Source organism: Enhydra lutris, unplaced genomic scaffold (assembly GCF_002288905.1).
Source record: "Enhydra lutris kenyoni isolate GAN:26980312 unplaced genomic scaffold, ASM228890v2 scaffoldscaffold2, whole genome shotgun sequence".
NCBI classification, from domain to species: Eukaryota; Metazoa; Chordata; class Mammalia; order Carnivora; family Mustelidae; genus Enhydra; species Enhydra lutris.
In genome coordinates this window covers 54,291,320-54,312,022 of record NW_019154086.1, presented here as the reverse complement: position 1 = coordinate 54,312,022, position 20,703 = coordinate 54,291,320, and the positions used below count along the sequence as shown (strand labels likewise).

Genomic DNA, 20,703 nt, shown 5'->3' with positions numbered 1-20,703 from the left:
TCTCAGGGTTGTGAGTTCAAGCCCCACATTGGGTGTAGAGCTCACTTAAAAATAAAAAATAAATTTTTAAAAATTTAAATAAATAAATATCAAGATTGGCATATAAACAGGTAAGCAAATGAAAAGTGAGGCAATTATTGACCCCAAAAAACACAAAAGATACATACAAGACAAAACATAGTAATAGTATTCCCTCTTACAATTAACCATATTTTCAGTCTAAAAAACAAAAAACTGAATACCAATTTAACCAAAAGTTTGAGTAGAATTATATTGGGAGGATTAGACAAGGTGAAGCCAAAGGAAAAGAGTAAGAAAACAATAGATAAAATCTAAAATAGAAATATTAAGATATAGTAATATAAGCTTATTATTTCAAAATATAAAGGTTATTTCAGAAGAAAGAGTTGAGAATGGATGCCTTTAAGTTGTTGTACTGGACTTGGGAAGCAAGAAGTCCAGAGGCTCATATTGTTGTTGTAAGGTTTTTAGTGTTATTTGTTATGTTTATATATTAATTTTCACATATACTAATTTAATTAAAAATTAACCAAAAGGCTAAGACAAATTATGAAATCCCATTATAATGAAACACTACATAACCATGAAAAAGAAAGGAGATCATATGAGGAAGGGTATCTGTAACTAAAAGTCTAGTATATACCAGTGAGTGAAAATGACAAGGCAGGTTATAAAACAGCACTTGGTGTCTAGATATAGATACAGATATATAATCATAAAGCAATGTGTAACAACATGTCTAAGATGTGTAACAATAATAGTTATAATAGTATAATAGTCATAACAGTAGTTATAACTTGGAAGTAGCATGTCAATTTATTTTTCAAACATTTTTATGCCTTCCATATTGTTTCCATTTTGTTTTATTTTGTTTTGTTTTCAGTAAGCACATTTTGTCCTCATTATCACAGGAAACAAAAAGCTATATTCATGAAGGAATACTGTCCCATTTAAAAGCTGAGATTTATGTACCATTGGAGGTTGATAGGGCACAGAGAATAAAATAGAGATACTAGGAAGTATCTTGGAAGATACTTGGAAGATACTAGGTAAGAATTTAAGACAAAAAAATATGATTGACAGTTTGGTGAGTCAAGATGGCGGAGAAGTAGCAGGCTGAGACTACTTCAGGTAGCGGGAGATCAGCTAGATAGCTTATCTAAAGATTGCAAACACCTACAAATCCAACGGGAGATCGAAGAGAAGAAGAACAGCAACTCTAGAAACAGAAAATCAACCACTTTCGGAAAGGTAGGACTGGTGGAGAAGTGAATCCAAAGCGACGGGAAGATAGACCGCGGGGGGAGGGGCCGGCTCCCGGCAAGCGGCGGAGCAACGGAGCACAAAATCGGGACTTTTAAAAGTCTGTTCCGCTGAGGGACATCGCTCCAGAGGCTTAACCGGGGTGAAGCCCACGCAGGGTCAGCGTGGCCTCAGGTCCCGCAGGGTCACAGAAGGATCGGGGGTCTCTGAGTGTCGCAGAGCTTACAGGTATTAGAACAGGGAAGCCGGCTACAGAGACAGAGCCGAGGAGTAAGCTCTAAGCTCGGGGTTACCTTGAACCGGTTGCAGGCTCGGTCAGCTCGGAGCGCGGCCGGAGGCAGGGTGACGGGAGTAAATCAGCGCTGTTCTCTGAGGGCGCACTGAGGAGTGGGGCCCCGGGCTCTCGGCTCCTCCGGGCCGGAGACCGGGAGGCCGCCATTTTCATTCCCGCCCTCCGGAACTCTACGGAAAGCGCTCAGGGAACAAAAGCTCCCGAAAGCAAACCCGAGCGGATTACTCAGCCCGGCCTCTGGTAAGGGCGGTGCAACTCCGCCTGGGGCAAAGACACTTGAGAATCACTACAACAGGCCCCTCCCCCCAGAAGATCAACAAGAAGCCCAGCCAGGACCAGGTTCACCTACCAAGGAGTACAGTTTCAATACCAAGGAGAGCAGCGGAATTCCAAAGGAGGAGAAAGCAAAGCACGGAACTCATGGCTTTCTCTCCATGATTCTTTAGCCTTGCAGTTAATTTAATTTTTTTTCTTTTTCTTTTTTTTTTTCAATTTATTTTTCTTCTTCTGCTAAATTTTTTTAACTTTTACCCTTTTCTTTTCTAACGTTTTTTAACTAGTTTATCTAATATATATATATATTTTTTTTCCTTTTTATATATTTTTTTCTTTATTGGTTTTCTTTTTTTAATTGTTTCTTTCTTTTTTTTTTTTTTCTCTCTCTCTCTTTTTTTTTTTTCTTCTTTCTGAACCTCTTTTTATCCCCTTTCTCCCCCTCACGATTTGGGATCTCTTCTGATTTGGCTAAAGCATATTTTCCTGGGGTTGTTGCCACCCTTTTAGTATTTTACTTGCTCCTTCATCTGCTCTTATCTAGACAAAATGACAAGGCGGAAAAATTCACCACAAAAAAAAGAACAAGAGGCAGTACCAAAGGCTAGGGACCTAATCAATACAGACATTGGTAATATGTCAGATCTAGAGTTTAGAATGACGATTCTCAAGGTTCTAGCCGGGCTTGAAAAAGGAATGGAAGATATTAGAGAAACCCTCTCGGGAGATATAAAAGCCCTTTCTGGAGAAATAAAAGAACTAAAATCTAACCAAGTTGAAATCAAAAAAGCTATTAATGAGGTGCAATCAAAAATGGAGGCTCTCACTGCTAGGATAAATGAGGCAGAAGAAAGAATTAGCGATATAAAAGACCAAATGACAGAGAATAAAGAAGCTGAGCAAAAGAGGGACAAACAGCTACTGGACCACGAGGGGAGAATTCGAGAGATAAGTGACACCATAAGACGAAACAACATTAGAATCATTGGGATTCCAGAAGAAGAGGAAACAGAGAGGGGAGCAGAAGGTATATTGGAGAGAATTATTGGAGAGAATTTCCCCAATATGGCAAAGGGAACAAGCATCAAAATCCAGGAGATTCAGAGAACCCCCCTCAAAATCAATAAGAATAGGTCCACACCCCGTCACCTAATAGTAAAATTTACAAGTCTTAGTGACAAAGAGAAGATCCTGAAAGCAGCCCGGGAAAAGAAGTCTGTAACATACAATGGTAAAAATATTAGATTGGCAGCAGACTTATCCACAGAGACCTGGCAGGCTAGAAAGAGCTGGCATGATATATTCAGAGCACTAAACGAGAAAAACATGCAGCCAAGAATACTATATCCAGCTAGGCTATCATTGAAAATAGAAGGAGAGATTAAAAGCTTCCAGGACAAACAAAAACTGAAAGAATTTGCAAACACCAAACCAGCTCTACAGGAAATATTGAAAGGGGTCCTCTAAGCAAAGAGAGACCCTAAAAGTAGTAGATCAGAAAGGAACAGAGACAATATACAGTAACAGTCACCTTACAGGCAATACAATGGCACTAAATTCATATCTCTCAATAGTTACCCTGAATGTTAATGGGCTAAATGCCCCAATCAAAAGACACAGGGTATCAGAATGGATAAAAAAACAAAACCCATCTATATGTTGCCTACAAGAAACTCATCTTAAACATGAAGACACCTCCAGATTTAAAGTGAGGGGGTGGAAAAGAATTTACCATGCTAATGGACATCAGAAGAAAGCAGGAGTGGCAATCCTTATATCAGATCAATTAGATTTTAAGCCAAAGACTATAATAAGAGATGAGGAAGGACACTATATCATACTCAAAGGAACTGTCCAACAAGAAGATCTAACAATTTTAAATATCTATGCCCCTAACATGGGAGCAGCCAACTATATAAACCAATTAATAACAAAATCAAAGAAACACATCGACAATAATACAAAAATCATAGGGGACTTTAACACTCCCCTCACTGAAATGGACAGATCATCCAAGCAAAAGATCAACAAGGAAATCAAGGCCTTAAATGACACACTGCACCAGATGGACATCACAGATATATTCAGAACATTTCATCCCAAAGCAACAGAATACACATTCTTCTCTAGTGCACATGGAACATTCTCCAGAATAGATCATATTCTCGGTCCTAAATCAGGTCTCAACCGTTATCAAAAGATTGGAATCATTCCCTGCATATTTTCAGACCACAATGCTCTGAAGCTAGAACTCAATCACAAGAGGAAATTTGGAAAGAACCCAAATACATGGAGACTAAACAGCATCCTTCTAAAGAATGAATGGGTCAACCAGGAAATTAAAGAAGAGTTGAAAAAATTCATGGAAACAAATGATAATGAAAACACAACGGTTCAAAATCTGTGGGACACAACAAAGGCAGTCCTGAGAGGAAAATATATAGCGGTACAAGCCTTTCTCAAGAAACAAGAAAGGTCTCAGGTACACAACCTAACCCTACACCTAAAAGAGCTAGAGAAAGAACAAGAAAGAAACCCTAAACCCAGCAGGAGAAGAGAAATCATAAAGATCAGAGCAGAAATCAATGAAATAGAAACCAAAAAAACAATAGAACAAATTAACGAAACTAGGAGCTGGTTCTTTGAAAGAATTAATAAGATCGATAAACCCCTGGCCAGACTTATCAAAAAGAAAAGAGAAAGGACCCAAATAAATAAAATCATGAATGAAAGAGGAGAGATCACAACGAACACCAAAGAAATACAGACAATTATAAGAACATACTATGAGCAATTCTACGCCAACAAATTTGACAATCTGGAAGAAATGGATGCATTCCTAGAGACATATAAACTACCACAACTGAACCAGGAAGACATAGAAAACCTGAACAGACCTATAACCAGTAAGGAGATTGAAACAGTCATCAAAAATCTCCAAACAAACAAAAGCCCAGGGCCAGATGGCTTCCCAGGGGAATTCTACCAAATATTTAAAGAAGAACTAATTCCTATTCTCCTGAAACTGTTCCAAAAAATAGAAATGGAAGGAAAACTTCCAAACTCATTTTATGAGGCCAGCATCACCTTGATCCCAAAACCAGACAAGGATCCCATCAAAAAAGAGAACTACAGACCAATATCCTTGATGAACACAGATGCAAAAATTCTCGCCAAAATACTAGCCAATAGGATTCAACAGTACATTAAAAGGATTATTCACCACGACCAAGTGGGATTTATTCCAGGGCTGCAAGGTTGGTTCAACATCCGCAAATCAATCAATGTGATACAACACATTAATAAAAGAAAGAACAAGAACCATATGATACTCTCCATAGATGCTGAAAAAGCATTTGACAAAGTACAGCATCCCTTCCTGATCAAAACTCTTCAAAGTGTAGGGATAGAGGGCACATACCTCAATATTATCAAAGCCATCTATGAAAAACCCACTGCAAATATCATTCTCAATGGAGAAAAACTGAAAGCTTTTCCGCTAAGGTCAGGAACACGGCAGGGATGTCCGTTATCACCACTACTATTCAACATAGTACTAGAAGTCCTAGCCTCAGCAATCAGACAACAAAAGGAAATTAAAGGCATCCAAATTGGCAAAGAAGAAGTCAAACTATCACTCTTTGCAGATGATATGATACTATATGTGGAAAACCCAAAAGACTCCACTCCAAAACTGCTAGAACTTGTACAGGAATTCAGTAAAGTGTCAGGATATAAAATCAATGCCCAGAAATCAGTTGCATTTCTCTACACCAACAACAAGACAGAAGAAAGAGAAATTAAGGAGTCCATCCCATTTACAATTGCACCCAAAACTATAAGATACCTAGGAATAAATCTAACCAAAGAGGCTAAGAATCTATACACAGAAAACTATAAAGTACTCATGAAAGAAATTGAGGAAGACACAAAGAAATGGAAAAATGTTCCATGCTCCTGGATTGGAAGAATAAATATTGTGAAAATGTCTATGCTACCTAAAGCAATCTACACATTTAATGCAATTCCTATCAAAGTACCATCCATTTTTTTCAAAGAAATGGAACAAATAATCCTAAAATTTATATGGAACCAGAAAAGACCTCGAATAGCCAAAGCAATATTGAAAAAGAAAGCCAAAGTTGGTGGCATCACAATTCCGGACTTCAAGCTCTATTACAAAGCTGTCATCATCAAGACAGCATGGTACTGGCACAAAAACAGACACATAGATCAATGGAACAGAATAGAGAGCCCAGAAATAGACCCTCAACTCTATGGTCAACTAATCTTCGACAAAGCAGGAAAGAATATCCAATGGAAAAAAGACAGCCTCTTCAACAAATGGTGTTGGGAAAATTGGACAGCCACATGCAGAAAAATGAAATTGGACCATTTCCTTACACCACACACGAAAATAGACTCAAAATGGATGAAGGATCTCAATGTGAGAAAGGAATCCATCAAAATCCTTGAGGAGAACACAGGCAGCAACCTCTTCGACCTCAGCCGCAGCAACATCTTCCTAGGAACATCGCCAAAGGCAAGGGAAGCAAGGGCAAAAATGAACTATTGGGATTTCAGCAAGATCAAAAGCTTTTGCACAGCAAAGGAAACAGTTAACAAAACCAAAAGACAACTGACAGAATGGGAGAAGATATTTGCAAATGACATATCGGATAAAGGGCTAGTGTCCAGAATCTATAAAGAACTTAGCAAACTCAACACCCAAAGAACAAATAATCCAATCAAGAAATGGGCAGAAGACATGAACAGACATTTCTGCAAGGAAGACATCCAGATGGCCAACAGACACATGAAAAAGTGCTCCACATCACTCGGCATCAGGGAAATACAAATCAAAACCACAATGAGATACCACCTCACACCAGTCAGAATGGCTAAAATTAACAAGTCAGGAGATGACAGATGCTGGCGAGGATGCGGAGAAAGGGGAACCCTCCTACACTGTTGGTGGGAATGCAGGCTGGTGCAGCCACTCTGGAAAACAGCATGGAGGTTCCTCAAAATGTTGAAAATAGAGCTACCCTATGACCCAGCAATTGCACTGCTGGGTATTTACCCTAAAGATACAAACGTAGTGATCCGAAGGGGCACGTGCACCCGAATGTTTATAGCAGCAATGTCTACAATAGCCAAACTATGGAAAGAACCTAGATGTCCATCAACAGACGAATGGATAAAGAAGATGTGGTATATATACACAATGGAATACTATGCAGCCATCAAAAGAAATGAAATCTTGCCTTTTGCGACGACATGGATGGAACTAGAGGGTATCATGCTTAGCGAAATAAGTCAATCGGAGAAAGACAACTATCATATGATCTCCCTGATATGAGGGAGAGGAGATGCAACATGGGGGGTTAAGGGGGTAGGAGAAGAGTAAATGAAACAAGATGGGATTGGGAGGGAGACAAACCATAAGTGACTCTTAATCTCACAAAACAAACTGAGGGTTAATGGGGGGGTGTGGGGGGTGGGATTATGGACATTGGGGAGGGTATGTGCTATGGTGAGTGCTGTGAAGTGTGTAAACCTGGAGATTCACAGACCTGTACCCCTGGGGATAAAAAGATATTATATGTTTATGAAAAATAAAATTTAAAAAAAAAAAAAATATGATTGACAGAAAATAAAAGAAATGCCTGGTTAATACAATAGCACATAAATAAAGGTAATCATAGGACTGAATAATTCAAGATCTTAAAGACCTAAAAATTATGTGGTCCATCTGACCATGTAGATGCTCTGCTATAAGACTGCTGTAAGTATGGGGAAATTAAAGATAGGTATATAGAAAATTAAGCAAATGAAAAACAATGAGGCAAGTAACTATATACCATAAACAACAGGAAACAAAAAATAATCATTCTAAGCAAAGAAACAACTTAGAGAATTATCTCTTCACAAGTAAGGAATGAAAATATGAGTGGACTTCTTACCTGTTTCAGGGCAGGGGAACACGGGATCAGCTCTCCTATCCTATTTATTCCGGCATTGATTTTCTTCTTTCTATGCCTCTCCACTAGACAGGGAGGAAAATCCATTTACCAAACCTTATGGTACCAATGCCAAAGTTTGTTATTCTCCCTGGGTAAAGAAATTTTAGGTAAAGAAATCCCTAACAAAATTTTATCAAACAGTATCTACTGGAGACAAATAACTACAATTAGATTTCTAAGAATGTCATATTTTAAGTCTAGTATTATAGGAACTGATATAAGTGACACTTCTATTAACATTTTAAAAATGTGATCTATAATAATTAAATTCAAATTATAAACAGAAGTTGCTAACTATGTTTCAAGTAATTACTAGAGATTTTAGTGATAACTGAAATTTAAGAACCTATTAACAAGCTAAGTTACTAAACAGCTGTATTTTCATATGGGCAAAGGAGACCTACTTAGATTACGAACCTTAAAACACCTTTTACGATGACTAGAAGGCATTTTTCAAATAGAACAGCTATTAGTTATTACTTAAAATTTCTACGGAGTCTGGTCTACTCACTTTGGCCACACAGGACTTTTCCCATCTAGGAAATTGAGTAACTGACAACATCTCAATCAAATTAACTGAGAAATATTCCAGGCTTACATGCTACAACTTTAAAGATCATAGGGAAGAGTCAAGAGGATACAAGATGATCTAAATAACTGCAACGAGACACTGTAAGTAGAAACATTAGTCTTGGCTATTTTCTGTCAGGTTTCTGAAACCTTCCTTTCTAGTAAAATTCCAGTTCTTCTAAGAGGATGATCTTTCAGACTGACCATAAGCAGGTCTTGTTTTGTAGAATACATACTTTTTGCTTCATAGTCTAGCAGTAAAGGCATCTTTTCAATGACATCTAATTACTCTCTCAAAATAAATTACTATCAGGACATACTTATGACACCATGTGAGCTGACTCCAATAAAAATATTTAGTTCCTATGGCCAAAAAAGATTAGATTTAATTCATTTGGCCAAAGAACACAAAGGAGTAAAGTATATAACTCACTTATCTTCTGAATTCTCTTACAGTAGTATTTGTTCTTATCTAAGAGTGGATTTTTAAATGTGTGGAGGTAGAAAAAACAAAAAAAACAAAAAAAACCCCAGCAACATTAAGACTCTTTACCCACAGTGACAAAGGGGAATTCAAAGGCAGGAAATTCCCATTTTGGGGAGCAGCAATACTCCACCAGTGTTCACCACCTCTTTCCACAGACAAAAATTCCCCCAGGGTCCTTTCCCTAAGGAAAGGAAGGTATCATTTATAGAGTAATAGTTATTAACTTCTAAAATATTTTGTTTGAGATCTGGACTGTAGCCCCTGAAAAATAGTGTTATAAAATGTACCAAATTGTAAAAGTACATACAATTGCTTCTATGAATGTTTATCTGGCTTTGGCCTAGAATTTTGATATTTTGAGATAAAATCAAATATGTATTTTCTACATTTCCCTGTAATTGAGGACTCCATAACTTCATTAAGACTGTTCACATTTCTAGGATCTCTAAGGTCTACAGCCTGCTCCTCATCTCTCCCCTACTCCTGTAGGCAACCAGCCCCCTCTAGAATTTCTGCAAAGACACATACTCTTTATTCCATTTGGCAGAGGTAGAGCTGGACCTCCTCAGTGAGTGAAACCACTTAAATCACTAGTTCCAGGGATACATATTAATCCTTAAATTATTTAAATAGACAATGAATCAGAAAATAAGCAAACCATCTTCGTGAGACTGGGGGCTTTTTGTCAATTAAACAATAAAGGAATAAAAAAGTAAGGAACAGGGGCACCTGGGTGGCTCAATCAGTTGAGCATCTGCCTTCAGCATGATCTTGGGGTCCTGGGATGGAGCCCCACTTAGGGCTCCCTGCTCAGAAGGGAGTCTGCTTCTCCCTCTGACCCTCCTCCTCACTCATGCTTTCTCTCTCAAAGAAATAAATAAAATCTTAAAAAAAAAAAAAAAGTAAGGAACATTTTCCTAAAACATAATGAATAATGATGCTATGCTTATAACACAAAAACTTACAATCAACTACAGTATAATTTCATTTTGAATGCAAAAAGTGCTAACAAATATAACTGAAATTGTTGTTTCTACCTGCATTGTGTGTCTCCCGGTTTTTCTTTCTGAAACAAAAAGATAAAAGGAACATGAAAATAATGGGAAGACATTTTTAACACTTTATATTTTGAGAACTGTAAGAATAAATTTTATGAATTTGTATTTGTTGTATCAACAGGAAACCATCCAAAGAAACATTTTCTTAATATATATTATGGTATGGAAAACATAACTGTAGGTAAATCAATGTAAATTTAGAATCTACGATTTCTAGAAGTAACTACAATTCTCTATTCTTCCATACCCAGAAGTCATTGGTTGGGAAGTAAATCAATCACTGAAAAAACCTTAACTATTTGAAAAATGTAATTAAAGAGCTAGTCAACTCTCAAAGAGATACCCCAAGTAGGTGACCTCTGATGTTTGCCCTGGTGGCTGGCAAGGGGTGCTGTGAATGTGTAAGGGATACAAGAACAGGAGGAAACTTTTAATCCCAGGGAGAAAAAGGCAGCCAACAGCACCCAGGCACAGATTACTGGCATTTGAGCCATGTTTTGCATTTGTGTACCTAAAAGCTAATTTCCTAAAACCACTGATTTTCCCTTTTATGTACAAACATTAGCATTCCCTAATAGCTATTTGGTAAAGAAAGAGAATGGGGATTTTAATATTAATGAAAGCACCAGGCATGCAATTCTAAGCAGAAACACTGCCCCAAATGCTGGAAATTCAGAAAGGGGCTTATACAAAGAACCAGAAGTAATGTACTGCTGTGCATATTGTAATGTTAGAAAATTATAATGTCAGAAAATTGTAATGTCACAAAACGTCTATTTAAATTGACTTCAGTCTAAATGAACTTATGATCTATAAAGACTATAATACTGTGTGCAAGTAAAAATTTCAGGAGAAGGTAAACATTTAACACAGATTCGGTATTATACAATTTTACTTACTATCATTCTTACTTGTTACACTGTTAATAAAATAAGGAGGACAGGTAAATTTTAACTCTATATTCCTTTTGGTACATCTGTATTTATTTATCCACACTTATTCTGAAGAGTAATGGCAGGGTGGCTCAGTGGGTTAAGGCCTCTGCCTTCAGCTTGGGTCGTGTTCCCAGGGTTCTGGGATCGAGCCCCGCGTTGGGCTCTCCGCTCGGCGGAGAGCCTGCTTCCCCCTCTCTCTGCCTACTTGTAATCTCTGTCTGTCAAATAAATGAAATCTTTAAAAAAAAAAAAAAAAAGTAATGGTTTTCCAGGCACCCAAATGAAAGTTCCCTGAGGACTGCCTTTTTAGCAAAGTAGGGACTAATTCTGCTTTTTATCTGCCCAAACTATATTTTATTTTTGGACCGGGGCTACATACCTGTGCTGCTTTTTTGTAGGAGTCTCATTCTCTGTCATTTCTGGCATGATTACAATGATAGGAACCTACAAGGCATAGAAAGACACACCAGAAAGTTTAAAGTCAGTATGTCAGAGAAATTGATTAATAGGAATTTGGTTTGAATACCAAAATGCTAAAAAACAAAAGTGACATCATAAAAAAAGCGCTAGTTTAGCTGTCGTGGATAGAGAAAGGTATAAGAAAACAAGACAAAGACAAACCATACGTGACTCTTAATCTCACAAAACAAACTGAGGGTTGATGGGGGGAGGGGAGTTGGGAGAGGGGGGATGGGGTTATGGACATTGGGGAGGGTATGTGCTATGGTGAGTGCTGTGAAGTGTGTAAACCTGGCGATTCACAGACCTGTACCCCTGGGGATAAAAATATATTATATGTTTATAAAAAATAAAATATATTAAAAAAAAAAAGAAAACAGGACAAAAAAACATCGTAACTAGCAAATGGAGGGCATGGTGAATGTCAAATGGGAGGTACAGCCAGGAAGCGCTCGAGAAGACTGGAATAGAGAAAGATCATCATGGGCTTGAAAATCTAGAAAGGCTTAATGGTGGTGTGGATTTGAGCAAGACCAAGAACGACAGGTAAAACATATTTGATTTGGGAGAGAATGTTCTTTGTTCACGGTACTGTTTAAAGTGTTCTACAAAATTTAAACAAAAACAATAGTCCTCCCCTCTGAACAAAGAAAAAACAAAAGCGACAAGTGCACAAACACATAATATTCCATACACGGAAGCAACCGCTCAATCAACTCATTCACTTATTTGCTAGCTTTCTCTCAAACTGCTAGAAGTCTTACATTATCACTCGAGTCAAGAAAATCTGGATAGCAGTATGGAAATTCTACTTATAATTAAAATATCAGGATACTAAAGAATATACATACTATAAGGAAATATATTCATATGCCCCAAAAAGCCTGAAAGCAAATACATGAAGATACTAGTTAATTGTAGTTATGTAAGGCCAGCAATATTATAGGTGTTTTCTCCCCTTCTCTGATTTTCAAAAATTTCATAATGAAAACCTTAATGCTTTTTAGTCTCAGGGACTGACGGTCTTTCAAAAGCAGTCTGTCCAGCTGGGATACCTGTTCCTGCACACTGAAGGAGGTGCAAGGGCAGTTTCCCATTCTCTGAGTGTGGAATTGGAAGTCAGAAAGCATGAGTTCAGGGGTACCTGGGTGGTTAAAGTGTCCAAATCTTGATTTTGGTTCAGGCTATGATCTCAGGGTCATGAGATGGAGCCTGAGTGGGCCCCAAGGTAGGCAAGGAGCCTGCTTGGGATTCTCACTCTCCCTCTCTCTCTGTCCCTCCCCCTACCATGTATGTCTGTACATGCAAGCGCTCTCTCTAAGAGAAGGAAGGAAGGGAAAGAAGGAAGGAAGGAGAAGGAAGGAAGGAAGGAAGGAAGGAAGGAAGGAAGGAAGGAAGGAAGGAAAGAGGGAGGGAGGGACGGAGGGAGGGAGGGAGGGAGGGAGGGAAGGAAGAAAAGCAAGCAAGCATGAGTTTAAAATCTGGTTCTACCATTTCCTAGCCATAAGGTCCTGGGCAAGCTAGATTAGCCTTTTGGAACCTCAGATGCTTCGTCTTCAAAATGGACCATAATCAAAGCATCTAGACCATTATTTTGAGAAAGAAATAAAAAATGCAGGGGGAACACAGCAGCAGGGTGCCCAGCAGCAAAAAAGAATTCAACCAATGTTAGCCATGAATAATAATGAAGGTATTTCAGGTTCCACTCTAGCCCTGGAAAGGTGGAAGAAGGGTCCAGGGAAATAAGAAGTGAATGCTGACAAGGTAATGACAGGAAGTATTGGCTGAAGCAGCCTATGGAGAAATGTGCACTCAAGACCCATTTCCAGCAGCTGATTCCACCTTCTCCCTAACATCAGTGATGGCACACATCAGCCTAAAAGCAACACACTCACATTAGATAACCACATAACAACAATGTGAGGCATGTGAGTAAATAAATAAATCCCTGTCACCTTTCTCACCCAAGGGCTTGCAGAATTTCTTCACTTTTGATTCCTGGCTTCCAACGCCTCCTGTTTCTGATCCAAATCTATCATCTTCTGCCAGAAGATGGTCTATAAGTTATGTCTTCTTCTTACTACACAAGAGAAAAATCAATGTATGTTTATAGTTGCTGGGTTTCCATTAACAGCATGTAAAATGACTGGCAACCCCTGGCATGTAGACAAATTTTTAGTGGCATACAGAATTACCCTGAATTCTCCCCACCACTTGAAAGCTAACAAACATAGTTGCTTTAAAAAGTCACTCTCCAGTGGGTTGCCCATGTCCCCCAACCCTCCCCCACCAAAAAATGGTAGCAAGGACTACAGCCATTGGATGGTTCCCAGGAGATTCTCTCCTTCCTCTCAGACAAGCTCACTGTCCTTCAAGTTCTTAACCTTCCTCCACCTAGGTCTTACGCTAAGATCTGCCCTCAAACAGAAATTATCTTCCCTCAGTCTCCTACTTTCCTCTTCTCTTGTGACAGTGATTGAGAACTAACTCAAGGGTGTGGCAGTGACACGAAAAGACAGCCTCTCATCATATATGCTCTAAAACATGTCGATTTGGGGGCTTCTTCCCAAAGAAGTGCTGGGTAGGACCCAGGAATTTGTATTTTCAACAAGGTACTAGTTAAAAACTACAAAATTGTCAGCCCATCCCTGACCCACTGAATCAGTCTCTGAGGGAGGGATTCCCCAATCTTTAAGGGAGGAGTCTGAAATTTAATAATGCCCCCAGGGGATTCTTATCAGGAAACTTTAGAGAGGCAGGCAGGTATCTTTAGTTGGTGGAATTTCAGGCATCTGACTGATCACCTATTGTAAGAGAGATTATTTGGGATACAGTAAGACAACTGAACATAAAATTTCACCTATAAACCCATAAGGTCAGATTTCCCGTGTATCCATGAGTCACCATTTGGTCATTAGTGTCAGAGTTCCCATTGTTCCTCTGGAGACTTCTGAAAGTTTGCAGATTCATGTTCCAATTAAGATACATGAAGTAAAAGTTCCAATCTTTTAAACATTTAGAATCTTAAAGTAAATGATGCCAGAGGCCATCACATAAGTAAACATATTCATTGCATGGGGGTGGGGGTGAGAGGCAGGGGTTTAACTGAAAGAGGCTTATCTTTGGCTTTACCAAATCTTTGGCTTTACCAAATGTCTCTATAAATATCCATCTCAAACCACATTTTAACCAATTCAACTATGTTTATCAATGCACAACTGTTTCCAGATGCTACTCCTAATATTAAAATTGCATCCCTCACTTTAAAAAAGAATACTTACTGAAAAAAATAAACTATATAATACTGTCTTAAATCCTTGTCCACCAATTCATTAACCTACTAATAAGGAAATGTTACTTTTACAAATATACCTTTTAAAATATTTAAAGTGCCATGAATTTTTAAGGCAAAATTTCTAAATGTTTTATTAGTAACCCATGAATTACTATTTTTCATGGTAAGAGAGAATTATTTCTGAAATTAATCAAATACAATGGTTCTTAAAGTGTGGTTTTGAGATCACTTGCATCAAAATCACAACTTTTAAAACTGTTTTTGGGGCGCCTGGGTGGCTCAGTGGGTTAAGCCGCTGCCTTCGGCTCAGGTCATGATCTCAGGGTCCTGGGATCGAGTCCCGCATCCGGCTCTCTGCTCAGCAGGGAGCCTGCTTCCCTTCCTCTCTCTCTGACTGCTTCTCTGCCTACTTGTGATCTCTGTCTGTCAAATAAATAATAAAATCTTTAAAAAAAAAAAATTAAAACTGTTTTTGATCCTGACAGCAAAACTTACATAGAGTAAAATTCATAAATCTTAAGTACAACATTCAGTGAGTTCTGACCAAGGCACACACTTGTTTGACCCAACCCGTAGCAAGGTGCAGAACATTATTATGACTAGAGAAAGTTCTCATGATCTTTTCTAATCAATACCTCCCCCTACTCCCACAGAGGCAAGCAGTGTTCTCATTTTTTTCACCATTGAGCTTTATATGCCTTAACTGAGAATTCCGTTGTGTCAAGCTTTTACTCAGCTTAACACTTCTGAAATTCATCCAGCAGTTTGTTCCTTTTTATTGCTGAGTACCACTGTGTAACTGTGTGGGAGTTTACAGTTCAGTTTATTCATTTTTGTGTTGATGAACACCTGGCCTATTCCTGTGTTTTGGCTACTATGAATAAAGCTGCTATCCATGAACATTTCTGTGTAACATTTTTTGTGGATATCATCTTTCTTTCTGCTGAGTAAATATCTAGGAGTAGAAATGCTTCTTATACACCCTGCAGTTTTACTCCTAAGTATCCACCCAAGATATACTACCTATAAAAGGATATCCACAAAAAGACTTCTATAAAAACATTTGTCACACTTTACCCAGAGTGACAATACCATTCTGCACTCCCCCACAAAATGTAAGAGTTCTGGTTGCTCCATATCCTTCCAACATTGGGTTTTGCCTACTTAATCATTTCAACCATTCTGGTGTTTATATAGTGGAGTCTCATTTTTGTTTAATTTTCATTTCCTAGATGATTGATAATATTGAGTACTTTTTCCTGTGCATGTTAAGGCCATTTGTAGATCTTATTTTGTCTGCTCATCACTTTTTGCCAGTTTTTTAATTGGATTATTTATCCTTTTATTATTGACTTACAGAAAATCTTCATATATTCTGAGTTTTTACATCTTCTGGATACCTGTCCTTTATCTGAAATGTATTTTGCAATATTTTCTCTCATTCTGTGGTCTACCTATGCATTTTCTTAATTGTGTCTTTTGGTAAGCAAAAGGTCTTGATGAAGTAAAACTTACCAATTTTTAATTTATGATGATTCCTTTTATGGCCTGTCCAAGAAACCTTTACTCATCCCCAAGATATTCTCTTATGATTGCTCCTACAAGGATTACGATACTGTCATATTTAGATCAATGATCCATATTATGTAAGACAGGAGATAGGGGTTAAAGTTCATTTTTTCTTCCGTATTGATAGTTAGTTGTTCCAACATCATGTGTTGAAAAGATTTCCTTTCCTCAAATGGTACCTTTGTTAAAAATCGAATGTCCATATTAGTGCAGTTCCATTTCTAGGCTCTCTCTTTTAAGCTATCCTTATGCTACTACCACACAGTACTGATAAAGCATATGTTTAAAATATAGATTCCTATACCCCACCCCAGACCTACTTTCTGGACAGTCCAGAAATACGAAGTTCTAACAAGCTTCCTAGTTGATTTTTCTGCACCGTAAAGTTTGAGAAGGGCATTATTTTAATATTGCTTCTCTAAAACTGAAACAAATCAATGAGTTCACGAAGTAATGAGTTCACATGGGAAGAACAGTGAACCTGGAATTAGGAAAATGAGTTCTCATTCAAGATGTGCTACTCAAAAGTGAGGTATCATTTTATTTATCACAACTTAGGGCCCACAATTCTTCACATGTAAAACAAGAGGGTAGGACCAGACCCAACCATTCAGGTGTGGACTGAGTGCCCACACTGCCTAGGAATTACAGATGTAAAGATGAAAAAGGCAAGTCTTCCCTCAAGAAGAACACAGTCTAGAACAGGGTTATCAAAGAATTTTGTGCAGTGAAAATAGTCTATATCTGCGCTGTGCATATGGCCATTGTTCATCACATGTGGGTATTAAATGCTTGAAATGTGGCTAGTGAGACCATGGAATTAACTTTTAATTTTACATAATTTTGAGTAATTTAAATTAAATAGTTACATGTGGCTAGTGGTTATCATATTGGGCAGCACAGGGAATTTTAAAAATAATTTAAAAGAAGATGAATTTAAAAATTAGTTAATGAGTATCAACTTCCTAGTTTTGATATTGTCCTACAGCTATATGTCACTACTAGGGGAAGGTACATCAGTAGTACATGGATTCAGTAGTACATAGTATTTTTGTAACTTTCCTTGAGTCTATAATTATTTGAAAATAAGAAGTTTTTTTTTAATTAATTAATTTGACAGAGATCACAAGCAGGCAGAGAGGCAGGCAGAGAGAGGAAGGGAAGCAGGCTCCCCACTGAGAAGAGAGCCTGATGCGGAGCTTGATCCCAGGACCCTGGGATCATGACCCGAGCCAAAGGCAGAGGCTTTAACCCACTGAGCCACCCAGGCGCCCCTGAAAATAAAAAGTTTTAAAAAGCAAATTAAAAAAATCGGTAAATGCCACATACATAAAAAAGTCTTGTGAGTCTGAGAACTGCTCCAAGAATAAACAAAATATGGGAGGAAGGGAAGGTGCAGGAGGTGCAGAGAGAAAGAAAACTTGGACTAGACTGTGAAGGAATTTTCTGTGTCTAATAAGTACATTTAGCTTTTATCTCAAGATCAGTGGTTGTCAGATCAGTGATGGTCTGAAACAGAGCCTCCCTGGTCTATAGTAAAATGAAAAAAGGTGCAATGAAGTAAGAATTTTTTTCTTTTTTATTGACATGTCACTTACATACAACAAGTCATTAATTTAAGTCCACTGCTCGATTAATTTATATATGTGAATACACCCATGTAGATACCACTAAGATGAAGATATAGAACATTACCTCAACAGGCTCTCTCAAGGTCCCTGCCACTTAATCCCTTGGAATTTCTTTCAAAAATATATATTCAAAGAAGAATATATATTTCCAAGGAAGACAAACAAATGACCAACAAGTACATAAAAAGGTGTTCAACATCATTAATCATCAGGGAAATGTAAATCAAAACCATAATGAGATCTCACCTCACAACTATTAGAATAACTATTACCAAAAAGGCAAAAGATAACAAGTGTTAGTAAAGATATAGAAAAAAGGGAACCCTTGTACACAATAAATGAGAATGTAAATTGGTATAGCCATTATGGAAAACATTATGGAGGTTCCTCAAAAATTAAAAAGAGAAGTACCAAAGGATCCAACAATCCCACTTCTGGATATTTATATGAAGGAAATGAAAACACTATCTGCAATCCTGTGTTCACAACAGCCAAGACATGCAAACAACCTAAGTGTCCATCGACAGGTGAATGGGTAAGGAAAATGTGACACACATATGTATATATGCAATGAAATATATATATTTACATATATAGGTACATAACGGAATATTATTCAGCCTTTAAAAAAGAAGGAAATCCTGGTATTTGTGACATGAATCAACCTGGAGGACATTATGTTAAGTGAAATAAGCCAGATACAGAAAGACAAATAATGCATAATCACACCCACATGTAGAAACTAAAAAAGTTGAACTCATGATAATAGAGGGTAGCAAGGTAGCCGCCAGTGGCCAGGAGATAGGGGAAATGGGACATGCTCATCAGGGGTACAGACATTCGGTTTTAAGATGAATAAGTTCTGGAGACTTAATGTACAGTATGATGACTGTAGTTAATAATAATTTGTTGTATACATGCAATTTGCTAAGAGAGAAGATCTTTTTTTTTTTTTTAAGATTTTATTTATTTATTTGGTGCAGAGAGAGAGAGAGAGACAGAGACAGAGATCACAAGTAGTCAGAGAGACAGGCAGAGAGAGAGAGGAAGCAGGCTCCCCACTGAGCAGAGAGCCCGATGTGGGGCTCGATCCCAGGACCCCGAGATCATGACCTGAGCCGAAGGCAGAGGCTTAACCCACTGAGCCATTCAGGCGCCCCAAGAGAGAAGATCTTAAAATCTTTTGTTCTTGCCACAAAAAGTAACTATATGAGGGGATGGATATGTACATTAGCTTGGCCACAGTAATAATTTCACATTGTATACATACCGAAACAATTTACTGTATACCATAAATACATATAATATTTATTCATCAATCATACCTCAATAAGGCTGGAAAAATATATGTTTATATAGATTTAATATATTTAATATATATTTTATAGATTTAATATGTTTTTATATATTATATATATAAAATATATGTTTATACTGAAAACTATGCTATTACCTCACACATTGCTGGTGGGAATGTAAAATTGTACAGTCCCTTTGGAAAATAGTTTGGCAGCTCCTCAAATAGTCAAAACACAAGAGTCCCTCCATGATCCAGCAACACCACCTAGGTACATACCCAAAAGAACTGAAAACACATGTTCACACAAAAACATGTACATGGATGTTTGTTGTGGCAATACTCATAATAGCCAGTGAGTCAAAACAAGCCAAATGTCCATGTGAATGATGAATGGATAAGCAAAATGAGCTTGTCCACACAAGGGAATATTATTCAGCAATACAAAGATATGAAGTACTGCTATAGCATGGGTAACACTTGAAAACCTTGAAGCCTGACCCAAAAGGTCACATATTGTATAATCCTACTTATATGAAATGTCAAGAAGCAAATCCATAGAGACAGAAAGTAGATCAGTCGTTGCCAGGAGTGGGAAGAGGGAATGAAGTGTGATGGCTAATGGGTATGAGTTTTTTGGGGGGATGATGCTCTTGAATTAGATTTTGGAGATGATTACACAACTTTGTAAATATGCTAAAAAGCAATGAATTATACACTTTAAAAGGGTGTTTTGTGACATACAAATTATATCTTAATAAAAAATACAAACAGGGGCGCCTGGGTGGCTCAGTGGGTTAAGCCTCTGCCTTCGGCTCGGGTCATGATCTCAGGGTCGTGGGATCGAGCCCCGCATTGGGCTCTCTGCTCAGCAGTGAGCCTGCTTCCTCTTCTCTCTGCCTGCCTCTCTGCCTACTTGTGATCTCTCTCTCTCTGTCAAATAAATAAATAAAATCTTAAAAAAAAAAAAATACAAATAAAAAATGAAAGGGAGGGGCGCCTGGGTGGCTCAGAGGGTTAAAGCCTCTGCCTTCGGCTCAGGTCGTGATCCCGGGGTCCTGGGATCGAGCCCCGCATCGGGCTCTCTCCTTGGTGGGGAGCCTGCTTCCTCCTCTCTCTCTCTCTGTCTGCCTCTCTGCCTACTTGTGATCTCTCTCTGTCGAATGAATAAATAAAATCTTTAAAAAAAAAAAAAATGAAAGGGAAAGCAAAAAATTACGCTATAAATGTAAAATGTTTGACATCTCCAGATTTAATCAATGCTCTGTTGGCAAACACTTTTTAAAAATTTATTTTAAAATAATTATATAACCATTTGTACACATTATATAACTATTTTATACACATAGCCCCATCTAATACTCACTAATTTATAAAGTAAGTGGCATTAAAATAATTTAGTAATTTGTCCATAGTCACATAGTTAAGAAGTGGTGAGGCAGGATTCTAACTTAATATAATCAAACTCCAGAGCCCAGGTCCTTAACTATTTTCATATAGTGCATCTCTACCTCTCCCCTCCCTTGC

General features: G+C 37.9%; 1 protein-coding gene across 2 annotated transcripts in view; it reads right to left on the bottom strand.

The window, feature by feature from the left end:
- LOC111151130 (upstream transcription factor family member 3) overlaps positions 1 to 20,703 on the bottom strand; it is a 52,866-nt gene that overhangs the window by 13,388 nt on the left and 18,775 nt on the right. Inside the window, exons 2-5 of one of the 2 annotated variants that reach the window (XM_022508920.1) lie at positions 13,340 to 13,464; positions 11,305 to 11,369; positions 9,970 to 9,998; positions 7,816 to 7,898 (exon numbers count right to left, since the gene is read on the bottom strand). In XM_022508920.1, the coding sequence (XP_022364628.1) occupies positions 7,816 to 7,898; positions 9,970 to 9,998; positions 11,305 to 11,351 (159 nt within the window). In that variant the 5' untranslated portion in view covers positions 11,352 to 11,369; positions 13,340 to 13,464. The remainder of the gene's footprint in view (positions 1 to 7,815; positions 7,899 to 9,969; positions 9,999 to 11,304; positions 11,370 to 13,339; positions 13,465 to 20,703) is intronic. The other variant, XM_022508928.1, reaches the window with a different exon arrangement.